This window comes from Danio rerio, chromosome 11 (assembly GCF_052040795.2).
Source record: "Danio rerio strain M-AB ecotype USA chromosome 11, GRCz13ab, whole genome shotgun sequence".
Lineage (NCBI taxonomy): Eukaryota > Metazoa > Chordata > Actinopteri > Cypriniformes > Danionidae > Danio > Danio rerio.
Window position 1 is genome coordinate 47,581,018 of NC_141031.1, and position 12,813 is coordinate 47,593,830.

Sequence of the window (12,813 nt, forward strand, 5' to 3'; positions counted from 1 at the left end):
AGGAGGGAGCAGCGCGCGTGCGCAGAGCGAGTTGTCGAAGAATCAAGTAAATACAAGCAGCGCGGTGACGTCACCGCTCCCACACCGAGAGCTCGCGGGCTGGAGCGCACACTGCCATGAACTTCGGAGCGTAACTTCGCCGTTTTTCTCGCTTTTCGGACGGGCTGGGAAACTACGACCATATATATTCTTTTTACCTCATCAGCACGAGCAGCATTTGGAGAAATTAGTTGCAACATTTGTGCCGTTTCCCCGTGTTCAGCAGCATGTCGTCTGCGGCGGTCGCTGCCTCGCGCAGGCAGTCGTGTTATTTGTGCGATCTGCCCCGCATGCCGTGGGCGATGATCTGGGATTTTACCGAGCCCGTGTGTCGCGGGTGCGTCAACTACGAGGGAGCCGACCGGATTGAATTTGTGATCGAAACCGCACGGCAGCTAAAGCGCGCGCACGGCTTTCAGGAGGGCAGATCACCGGGTCCGGTGGGCAAACCGGGCAAGGACATGCAGTCCATCAATCACGCGGAACCGGGCTCTCGTCCTCCGCAGCCGCTGGATCGGTACCCGTTAACGTCAGACAGACCTCCTAGACTAGGTGCGGAGTACCAACGCCAGGCGAATGGGATCCCGGTGCCAAACGGGTTTCCGAAGCCCGACGAACCCCCGGAGTTGAACCGACAAAGCCCGAACCCACGTCGGACCGGAGCCATTCCACCCAACCTGGTGCCGCTGGTGAACGGGAGCATGCCGCCGGTGCACGCGCTCAACGGGAGATCCGTGCAGATGGGCATCCCCCCGGGCGCGCTGGCGGAGCATGTGGGCAAGCGAGCGGACGACATGAAGGACAAACACCGGGCCGACAGCATGAGCGACCCGAGCGACGGACACAAGCGGGTGGATGAGTGGACGCAGAAGGGCAAGACGGTGCGGGAGATGATGACGCTGCAGACGCTCGACTCCCGGTTCAAGAAGGAGCACGCGCCGCTGCCGCACAGGATGAGCTACGAGAGCAGCTCCGGTGCCTTAAAAACAGGTACGGGTCACGCTTCACGCGCAGTGTGTGTGGCTGGGATGATTATGGAATTTAATGAAACATCCCAGATTGTAATCTTGTGTAGGAAACACAGCAAGTCTGCGTTTGTTATCAGCATTCAACCTGTAGAACAGTCTAACAAACAGCACGTGCTCTTGAGTTTATTATCCATTTTAAAATCAAATCAAGTTCATTATAAAGCACAATAAAAGCAGCAGTAGTGGATGTCTGTTGAGAAAACAAATCAGAACACAGATGTAAGTGACTGCAGTGCATTTAAAGAACACAAAGACAGCAGAAAGACACTGATTAATAGCAATCTTCAATACATTATGGACCGGTTTAATCGTCAACTATGTGAAAACATCCTGTAAGACATTAACATCTCATTTATGCATGCATTAATGTATGTTGTTCACACTCATATTTAATAATTGTGTCAAACTTTGCTGTAATCTGCCATATAATATATTTTCTGTTTAAACACGTAAAACATCAGAGCGTGTTCTCAAACTTTAGATTTCAGGTGCACATTTGAATATTTATGTAGTCCTTAAAATAATTTTACATCAGGAAGAATCAAATTGTGAAAATCAGTCATGCATTAGTGCTTAAACCCATATCAAACTCAAGAGCATGTGTAGATTTTGCTCACACTCATGCTGTGTTAAGTCTTCAGCGTAAATTGACATGTCAGAACAGGCAAACTGTCAAACTCACACATGCATCAGCATCCAAAACCATATAAATCTCCAGAGCATGCTTCAAAACTTCAGAATGAACATGCATACTTGTATATATATTTAATTCCTCATATAATTGGACATGTCAGAACATGCAAACCATCAGAGCATGTTTAGCTCAGCTCCAAATAAAGCAGCAGAGAGCGCATGTTCTCATCACAACTCCACTCCATCTTGACATTGTTTATTCCTGCACGCAGACTTCAAAGCATGCTTCGAGACTCAAGATGGTGCATTCATAATACTGTGCTTTGCCATTTCATCATCCGGGCATTTACACATGCCACATTTCCTTTAGAGCCAACAGAAAGTAGAGCCAACAACAGGTTACGCATGAAGCGTCGCTGCAGAGCATGTCGTCTCTAAGTCTAAGAGTGTTTATCTCTCTCTCTCTCTCTCTCTCTCTCTGCAGACCGCGGTAAGCACTCTCGGGGAATTAAAAGGAAAACCTCTCCTGAGCCAGACGGGGAGGGCATCGCTGTTAAACTAAACGGCGAGGGTCAACCATGGCTGCCGTCTCCTTCAGAAGTGCTCAAGATGCCGTCTGCCGCCCTGCCAGGATTCGCAGCGGCTCCGCCGTCCACCATTTCCCCACATTCGCGCACTACACCACCAGAAGCGGCCACCGCCGTGCAGAACAGCCAATCGCCGATGGCTGCGCTCATATTGGCGGCGGATAACGCTGGCACAGGTTCACCGAAAGACGCCGGTAATCAGGTGCACTCCACGACCACATCGGCCGCAGGACGGCGAAACAGCGGAAGCCCGCAATCGCCCTCTGCTGGACAAAGGAGACCCGCTTTGGGTGCAACAGGCACCGCACACATCCCAGGCATGGACCCGCAGGCCGGGCACCCGCAGAGCATTCCTGACTCCTCCGTGCCGCCTAGCAGCGTGCCGTTGTGCTGCACTTTGTGCCACGAGCGTCTCGAGGACACGCATTTCGTCCAGTGCCCGTCTGTGCCGTCGCACAAGTTCTGTTTTCCGTGTTCCCGCGAGAGCATCAAACAGCAGGGGGCGACAGGCGAGGTTTACTGCCCGAGTGGAGAAAAATGCCCGCTGGTTGGTTCCAACGTGCCCTGGGCGTTCATGCAAGGCGAAATAGCCACCATTCTGGCTGGAGACGTAAAGGTTAAAAAGGAGCGGGACCCTTGATTGTTTATTTTTATTAATTTTTTTTCGTAATTTCAACACCAATCACAACGCATACCATCCAAAACGTGAACTAACAGACTTGTATATAAGACCTTAAGGGGAACTGTACACTTGGGTAAACATGGCTGTATAATTTTATTTTGATTCTCTTTCTTTTTGAATACATTGTGTTTCTATATTCTCTTTTTGAAGCTAAAACGGTATGTACACACACACACACACACACACACACTAAACAGATTCCGTGTCCTCCCTCATTCAGCGAGCGAACGCTCAGTTGGTGTACTCGTAGAACTGGTGGCAGTCCATGTTTAAACACAGAATGTGACTAATACTCTTTAAGCACTTGGCGAACTGAATCTGCTTTTAGCTGTATTGTATGCACTTGTTTAAAAAAATTGCCAAATACAATTTCTGACCTTGTAATAACAATGTGACGTGTCTGTGGTTGGCTTATTGTCTGGCCTCGCTGAATCATGCGGCGGATGATGCAACAGCCTCATTGAGTGAGTGCGAACAGAGGAGGAAAAAAAGTCTTGCTTTCCATCCCAGTGCATTCTGGGAGTCCACTCCCTCAATAATAGTAACTGATATATCAAGTATTTTGCAAAGCTGTAAGGTAACCGGAGAACGCATGCATACGGAAGAGCATCTCTCGTGTTTTTCCTGCTTAACATGCGAGCTGTGACTTGTTCGGCACATTGTTTTCAGGCTCCATGTGGAGCAACCTAATGCTGCGTGCAAGACGACACTCCACGCTATTTTTATTCACATGCTGGGAGTTAAGAGCTCGTAAACAATCTCTCCTTTAGCCTTTTTTGGTGCATAAAGACCCACGACGCTTGTCGATAACTCATGCTGTTTGACACTTTACAATACGGTTTCATTAGTTAATGTATTCACTAACGTGATCTACACCAGTACAGCATTCATTAATCACAGTTGAACATTTACTAATGCATTATTAACATCAACAGTTGAGCTTGTTAGCGTTAGTCAATGCACTGTGAGTTAACAACAAACAATGAACGACTTTATTTTCATTAAGCTTGAGTAAATGCTGTATTAAATGTGTTGTTCATTGCTTATTAATGCCAGTAAATACATTAACTAACATGGTAACACCTTAGTTTAGGATTCATTGTATTAACAAACCATTATCTAACACTACTAGTTTAATACTACTAGTTTAATACTAACTACTAGTTAGCTGTTTATTATTAGACCATTTCGAGGGATGTAAACAAAAACAATGGTCCCAGCGAGTTTCCCGTTTTACATTTGTTAATTTCTATACCTTCCGAGAATCCAAAAAGAGCCACATATTGATAAATAATGTTATGAGAGCTGTTTTAACATTTAGCTATAATTTAATTACCTCTTGTTACAGTTATGAAATAGTTTGATGTCCATGGGCCAATGACATGACCACATTGAAATGCTGTATAGTTAGTAATGCAGAGGTTCTGTGTTGGGTTAGGATTCACTGTATTAACAGACCATTATCCAACACTACTAGATTATTACTACTAGTTTAATACTAACTACTAGTTAGCTGTTTATTAGTAGTTAATAATGCAGAGGTTAGGTGTTGGGTAGGATTATGGATGTAAAATAAGATTATACTTTATAGCTACTATTATGAACAGTTCATATTTTAGTAATATGCAGGTAATAATCCATTAGTAAATGGCATGAATTGTGACGTAACCTAAAGTGTTACTATTAAAATTAGCTAATACAACTTATACAACTATTTGATGCTATTAATGGAGTGTGTTAGTAAACATTGAACTCGATTTTCTCTTCTTTTTGCCATTGCTCATGGTGTAAGCCTACAGTAAACAGTCAGTAATAGACAGAAACTCTTTGTTTTTTCCACATAAATCGGCTTTTGTTCTGTTTAATCAAATGGAACTCTTGAAAATGATTAATATATTGGAAACCATCAGCTTAAAAGGCGAGCGCTGGCCGTCTGACTCTATCCTCAGAGCTGTGGCGTAGCATATGCTTAATAAAATGTGGCAGATCACGTGACTGTGCTGGAATTCCTGAGTCACGCTCGGCCGCCCGCCTCTCTCTCTCTCTCTCTCTCTCTCTCTCTCTCTCTCTGTCTCTCCCTCTCTCTCTCTCTCTCTCTCTCTCTGCACTGAAATGAATGAGATCTGTGTTCTTACATCAGTCACATGTGCTGCTGTTAACCCTTTCACAACCAACATGACCTGCAAAACAGCTTTCAGGCTTCTTACTGGTGCTGGAAATCCTTTAAAAAGCTTGATATTAGTCCCGTATCTTCTGAATCATAGGTGTTTTGGGTTTATTTATGGTGGTGAATTGCATTATGGGCCGTTGATCTCTGCTCTGTCCACTTTTGATGCTGAAAAATCAAGTCTACCGTTTAACAAAGTGCCATTTATTAGCATCAGTTTGAAGTAATATAATGTATAAGAAGTTATATCAGAGTAATAAGTCTGTATAAAATAACTGAAAACGTGCTGCAGTTTATTATGAGGTGTTCGTAGCGTAATGTACAACACCAACACAGACAATACAGCACTGCAGACGACTAAACATGATCACTGTTTTCAACTTTTCAAGGTTAAAATTAACATTAATAAGCAGTAAACATAATAATAGGCATGTAATAAGCCAGTAGTGAATGCTGTGAGTTGTGTCGTGTTCTCTTAATACACTTCATTAAACATGCACACAGAGACGTCACCTATATGCTATAAAGCTGAAGCTTAAATGCTTATATATACAATAACTTATATTTGATTGTAACGTATAATTAGGGCTAGACGGAATCTGCAGACATCTTTTGCTATTTCTGCAGAGTTTTGTGAAACATCTGCGGATTTATGCAGAATTATTTGGGGAGTATCGTAAGTAAAAACTCTATGTGAATTAAAAATAACACCTTTTTAACTTTTGTGAAATGTTTACAATGCAAATCCATCTTAATTATTTGGTTAACAAAGCAAGTCTCTCATATAATATCTACTAAAATTAATTTAATAACTGAATAAGTATACATTTGTTTACATTTGCAAGTAAATAAATAGACTCAATGAAGGGCTATAAACCCGCAGATTTCTGCGCTCGCTGATTCCATGTGGGTCTCGCTATTAGTGGTGTCAATAGAATTGTTTATTCGGTGCACCACGATGCAGACGGGGACAATTAGATATCAGTTCAGTAACGGATAACCGGTTATTACGTACTGGCGTCATTTAACTCCTATGCACGCTGTCGCAGCAGAATACTAGTGCTTGAGAAGCTAGAGAAGTTGTAATATTACCGGAAATTTGCCGGAATGTTGCACTGTATAACACAGAATGAAGATTGCCGGAAAGAGCGCGTGCATGTGCTGACGTGAGACGTCTACTTTAGCCGATCAGAACAGTCAGACACATTTACGTCCGCACAGTTTAGGAAAATAAAAGCTTTTGAATATTTTTCCAGACACATTTAGCTGCTAGAAATTAGTCAGATAACATTTATATGTTCATCTTAATGCCGTGTGAATAATTATCGATAAGTTGCTTATGATAAGCCGTTGTTTGTTTACCTTCAAGCTTTGCGTGTGCCTGTGAAATAGCCGGTGCACGCCAGCACAAACATGTAAGAATGGGCTTTAAACCACAGCGGTTCAAACTGTAGTTCTGCAGAGCGACTAAAAAGTGATCAGCATGATGGTAAATAACTGTCCATTACTAGTCAAACCCTTCTTCTGCAATCTCATACCAAAAAACGGAAATAAGGGCAGTATTAATAGCTATAAATGTGGGAGAGCGCTGATATTGTGTGATTTTATTGTATTGCAAATATGGAACAATTAAATGTTGATGCTAAATCAAAGGTAAATCACAAATACATGAAAATGAAATGATTTAATGACAATAACTTGCTATAGTTACAACTGAATTTATTACAAAACTTTATGAAATTATAAAATATGAAATGATAAAGCACATGATATAAACTGTACCCAGCTTAGATGTAGAATTAAAGTTACCAGAGGCAGAAGGAGAGACACAGCGGGAGGGAGAGAGAGACAAAGAGAGCAAGTAGGCCTTAAAGAGGCAGAGCAGATAGACTCCAGAGGAGGAGAGCAGGAGAAGACAGGCCAGGAAAAGAGACAGAGCCCGAGTTCACCACCTATTGTCTATCTTTCTTGACCACGTGACTAAAGTCCAAATGCTGAGACAACTGACCAATCAACATGTGACCACACCATAAACCCCCAAAGTCCACATATCAGGCCCTGATCTCATCAGTATCTGCCTCTGGAGTCAGTATGAACCTTCTTGAGACAAAAAGACATGTTTTGTCAAATAAACAAATGCATATGATCATTCAGCCTCTTACACACACATATCATGTACATCTCGACCAAGCGGCAACCTCCCGCTCTCCCTCAGGAAGCCAATACGGAAGAAACAAAAACTGCAATTCATCTGAAATTGTCTCCAAAATAGAGCAAATTTCAATTGAGCCCACTGTTAGAAAGGCCAAGTTTACAGCAGAAAAAAAGGTGTTTACAGCCTGCTACAAAAAAAGATTTTGGTTAATACAGCTAATATTACCCTTCATAACAACTGTGAGGGGGTGAATTTTTTTATAACTCATCCGTTTCCTTTATATTAAGTTATATTAAGTCTGCATAAATAAGGGCGTGGCCACTTGAGTGACAGCTAGGTCTCGTTGGTCGCCGTCACCTCAGCTGAATCCTGCAGATTAGCCACTGAACTCGGCATATTTATCGTATTTCTGTGTTGTTTTATGTGGCTTTACACACTCAACTACCTTTTGGACTTGTTTCCTACAATTATTATATGGCATGGCATGCTGGGTGCACTTAATTGTGCTCACAACCCGTTCACGTTGCCTCCGTTTCCCATGTGAGTAAAGTTATATACTTATATACCATCTCTGTACATGTATTTGATTTATTTAAGATCATTTATGGTTTATATTTATATTTAGAGCTGTAATGCACTCCAGAATCTGTCAGATTGATTAGCTGTGGGCTCTAGATCAGTCATCTGAAGCGTTGTCATACAGTGTTATGCTGGATTTCATTAATAGTCTTACATTAACTAACACAGACTATATCTGAAGTGTTTGGATGTAATTTGCATTTTCTTCCTGTTGAAAAACATCAAAAGAACAATGTTTAGTGGCTCAGTGTGTTACAGCAGTGTTTTTATTAGTCTAAACACTTTATTGATATAGTATACAACCAAGCACAAGTGTTCAGAACACAAGTGAGTCGCAGGTGATAAAGTATTAAGCGTTCTCTCAAAGTAAAGTGTCTGAGCCAGGTCCAAGCAAAATGCCAGCAGGTGTCTGTAGCTCCGCCCACTCTCCGCCTCTTTGCCCTTGTTTGGTATTCCGCCGTGGGTGTGATGACGCGCGAACAAAATGGCGACGGTTGGCCACGCCTACTTGTGGCTTCTTTTGCGCTCTTTAGAAATCTATGGGTGACGTCACGGATACTACGTCCATATATTTTAGTCTATGATCTCGACATGTGAAAGTGTTCCTCTATATGTTTTTGTTGAAGTTTTCCACAACACTGATCCTCCACAGAGTTTGTGATGTGGTCAAATGTTTACAAACACAAGCGCAGCCGTTTACAGCTCATTTCTGGTTAATGATGTCAGAATTTACCGCTATTCTGGAATGGATGTGTGAATGCTCTTTTCCGGGAAAATTGCGTAACGTCCTCGCCTGTGTGAACAGCACTTTTAGCGGTAAAGTCGTTTTGGAAATTTTCCATATATTTACCGGTATCACGGTGTGAAAGGGGCTATTGATACGTCATCATAACAGGCAGGTATTTCCATTATCAGCAGATACTAAAGGCATGAATCAGACAGAATGAGCTGTGTTTGCTTCAGGATTCCTGCAATGCCGGCACGTCTCTCAGCGCAGGCCGAAACTCAACACCCCGAGGGGGAAAAGTCTCCGAGATGAATCGCTGTACTCCGGTTTCTCTGCAGCTCTTTCTGTCTTTTGTTTGTGCAGCTGTCACGCCGGCCCGCCCGCCCGCTCGCCAGCCCTCAGCGCTTCATGTCAAATGCATGTTTGCAACCGTCACACCAACGCACCACTTTCCCATGTTTCACAATTCAGCACTCTCTGACGTCGCAGCGTGCTCTGTGATCCAGCATTTTCATTCAGTGTGCTGAGATCCAATGTGTTAAATATGAGTTAATCCAGCTGTTATGTTAAAGGGGGAGTATTATGCAAAACTAATGTGTCAGCAGTGTGTGAATATCTCCAGCCTCTAATGCTCAACATGAGTTAACTGTGTTTGATCTAATCAGACTTGATGCAGAAACACTTTGATTGACATTCTCCCTTTGTACATGTCATCAGAGGGGGAAAGCCCCGCCCACTAGTGACCATCTCTCCATCTCATTAGCATAAACAGCAGGCCTGAGTGAGAAGCAGCCGTCTGTCCATTAGGCATTAGAGTGTTTGAGATAATGTCAGCATAGACTAAGAGGATTATAGATGTGGAGTTTTAGATAAACAGCGACAGGAGCCACATAGACTGACACAAGCACACACTCACACTGAAGCACACCTGACCAACACTCACAACACACACGCTGCTGATTTACATCTGCCACTATGCTGATGCACGGGCATCTGTAGCTCCGCCCTCCTCTAAAAAGAGCACAATCTCATTTGCATTTAAAGCCACAGTCACCAATTAGGATCAAAGCCTGAAAGGGTCAGTTTCAGAGAGCTGGAGAACATTACCTGTGGGGTATTTTGAGCTTAAAGAGCCCTGAACGCTAAACTAAAGTGTGACCTAATAATATGGATTTAATTATTATTAATAAAAATTCTAATTGGAAAATTCAGAAAGCTTCAATTTGATTAAAGTGTTATTTTAAGAACGTTTTGAAATGTAAAAACACCATAAAACTGAACAAACAGGGTTTATAGTTCTGCCAGCATTTGTAGTGCTTCATAGAAAGCAGCTCTAGAAAGTTCATTTCCTGAATTTTGACAACTGTGTGTGTGTGTCTGTGTGTGTGTGTGTGTGTGTGTGTGTGTGTGTGTGTGTGTGTGTATGTGTGTGTATGTGTGTGTATGTGTGTGTGTGTGTGTGTGTGTGTGTAAGTGTGTGTGTGTGTGTGTGTGTGTGTGTGTGTGTGTGTGTGTGTGTGTGTGTGTGTGTGTGTGTGTGTGTGTATGTTGTGATTCACATGAGAACTGGTCGGTGTAGTTCATTGCTCAGAAGTGTTTACTAAAGAGTTCTCTGTAATCCCTGCAGGAGTAAAAAGTGTTTCCGCATTGAGGGCCAGCAGTCTGAGCTGAACTCGAGCTGATTGTTTGCCACGTCAGCAGTTTTGTCCATTTGGCCGCAGGGCTCCTGCTGTATTACATAAACACACACACACACACACACACACATGGGAGGGGAACCAGTAGAAAAAAGACAAACACAGATGACATTCCTGAGCCCCTGCATGAATGTTTCAGCAAAAAAAGACATTTATTTTAGTTGTTGTTGTTATTTTTATTATTATTATTTGTGCTCTTCCTGATCTCCCATCTCTCATTAATATTACTATCACTATTATTATTATTATTACTATTGTTATTATTATTGTTATTACTTTTATTATTATTATTATTATCACTATTATTATTATTATTACTTTTATTATTATTATTATTACTACTATTATTATTATGACTATTATTATTATTATTATCACTATTATTATTATTATTATTATTATCATTATTCTCATCATCATTATTATTATTATCATTATTATTAATATTATCATTATTACTATTATTATTTTTACTATTATTATTATCATTATTATTATCATTAATACTATTATTATCATTATCTTAATATTTTTATTATTTTTATCATTATTAATATTATTATCGTCATCATCTTTCTTATTATTATTATCATTATTATTATTATTATTACAATTAATATTTTTATCATCATTATTATCATTATCATTATTATTACTATTAATATTATCATCATTATTATAATTATTATTCTAATTAGTATCATTATTATTACTAATATTATCATTATTATGATTAAAATTATTATGATTATCATTATTATTATTATCATTATTATTGTTGTTATTGCTATGATTATTATTATTATTATCTTCATCATCATCATCATTATTATTATTATCAATATTATTATCAACATTAATATTATTATTATTATTATTATTATTAATACTATTATTGTCATCATCATTATTATTATAACTGTTATTATTATTAAAATGATTATTATTATTATCACTATGATGATTATTATTATTATCAGCATTTTTACTATTACTTATAATCTAAGTAATATATACAATAATAATTATTAATAATAATATTTGCTTGTCCTGTGCCGTTTCTTTTATATTTAATTTGTATTTTTGGGATCTCTTTGCACGCACACACATGCACACAAACCCAGAATGTGTATGGCACAGGGTGCGAGCAGATATTTCCATCAGTTGCTCTCACTATAATTAGACAGAATACAGGCGAAGCTTCACGGTCATCAATCATACACACTGCAACACCAAGAAAGGAACTCGCGTCCCGGTGACTGCAGGCCTTTATCTGGAGGACGGCTTTTTATGTCGCACCAAATATAGCGATCACACAGGCTCTGAACTGTGGACGTGTCATGAAAGGGCACATCTGTTGCCCGGGGACCTGCCGAAAGCAAACAGAGGATGAAACGCTTCAGTGACGGGCAAAAAATGCTGGACGCTTTATTCATTTAGAGATGCCAAGAGGAAGAGTGCAGCCATTAAAAACAAGCCATGCTCATTGGAAATATGTATCCAGAGATACTATTTAGAGAACCTGCAAAAATGTACGACGTCTTGCAATTTTTGCTTTGACAAATCACTTGAGGTCACCGTAGACATCTGATTTACATTACTGGGGCACGGTTTATTGCATGTCATTTCTCGTAAACCCACTAGAGGGCATCGTGGACTTTTTTGACGATTTCGTATATGTTTCTGGGGCACGTTTTATTGTATGTGGCATTTCGCGTAAATCCACTAGAGGGTATGATGGATGATGGATTTATGGCGATCTCATTTGTGTTATTGGGGAACATTTTGCCATCAACTTTAACTTTATGCCACGTGGACATTTTTGGCGTTCTCATTTACTTTACTGGGGCACGTTTTATCGTACATGGCATTTCTTGTAAATCCACTAGAGGGCATCGTGGACAATTTTGGCGATCTCATTAATGCTACTTAGATACGTTTTATTGTACATGCTATTTTATGTAAATCCACTAGAGGGTATCATTTACATATTTGCCGATCTCATTCGTTACTGGGGCACATTTTATTGTACTTGGCATTTCTCGTAAATCCACTAGAGGGCACTGTGGACATTCTTGGCGATCTCATTTATGTTACTAGGGTATGTTTTATTGTATGTGGAATTTCTCGTAAATCCATTAGAGGGCACCGTGGACATTTTTGGCCATTTCATTAACGGTATTAGCGCATGTTTTACCCTCAACTTTAATTTTATGCTACGTGGATATTTTTGTCGATTTTTTTTGTTACTGGCGCATGTTTTATTGTCTGTAGCATTTCTCGTAAATCCAACAGAGGGTTTCATGGACATTTCTGGCGATCTCATTTACGTTACTAGGGTACGTTTTATTGTATGTGAAATTTCTCGTAAATCCACTTGAGGGCATCATGGACATTTTTCGCAATCTCATTCGTCACTGTGGCACATTTTATTCTACTTGGCATTTCTCGTAAATCCACTAGAGGGCACTGTGGACATTCTTGGCGTTCTCATTTATGTTACTAGGGTATGTTTTATT

General features: G+C 40.6%; 2 protein-coding genes and 1 non-coding gene across 8 annotated transcripts in view; 2 read left to right on the forward strand and 1 right to left on the reverse strand.

Moving 5' to 3' along the window:
- The window catches only part of tomm20b (translocase of outer mitochondrial membrane 20b), a 575,852-nt gene that overhangs the window by 80,742 nt on the left and 482,297 nt on the right, over positions 1 to 12,813 (reverse strand). The gene's annotated exons all lie outside the window — the stretch shown is intronic.
- LOC137496742 (uncharacterized) overlaps positions 1 to 12,813 on the forward strand; it is a 73,579-nt gene that overhangs the window by 43,096 nt on the left and 17,670 nt on the right. The window lies entirely within an intron of this gene.
- Positions 94 to 3,359, forward strand: irf2bp2b (interferon regulatory factor 2 binding protein 2b). Its single transcript, NM_214752.1, is given in 2 exon segments — positions 94 to 1,029; positions 2,185 to 3,359. Coding segments are annotated over 2 exon segments (1,506 nt in total). The 5' UTR covers positions 94 to 266; the 3' UTR covers positions 2,928 to 3,359.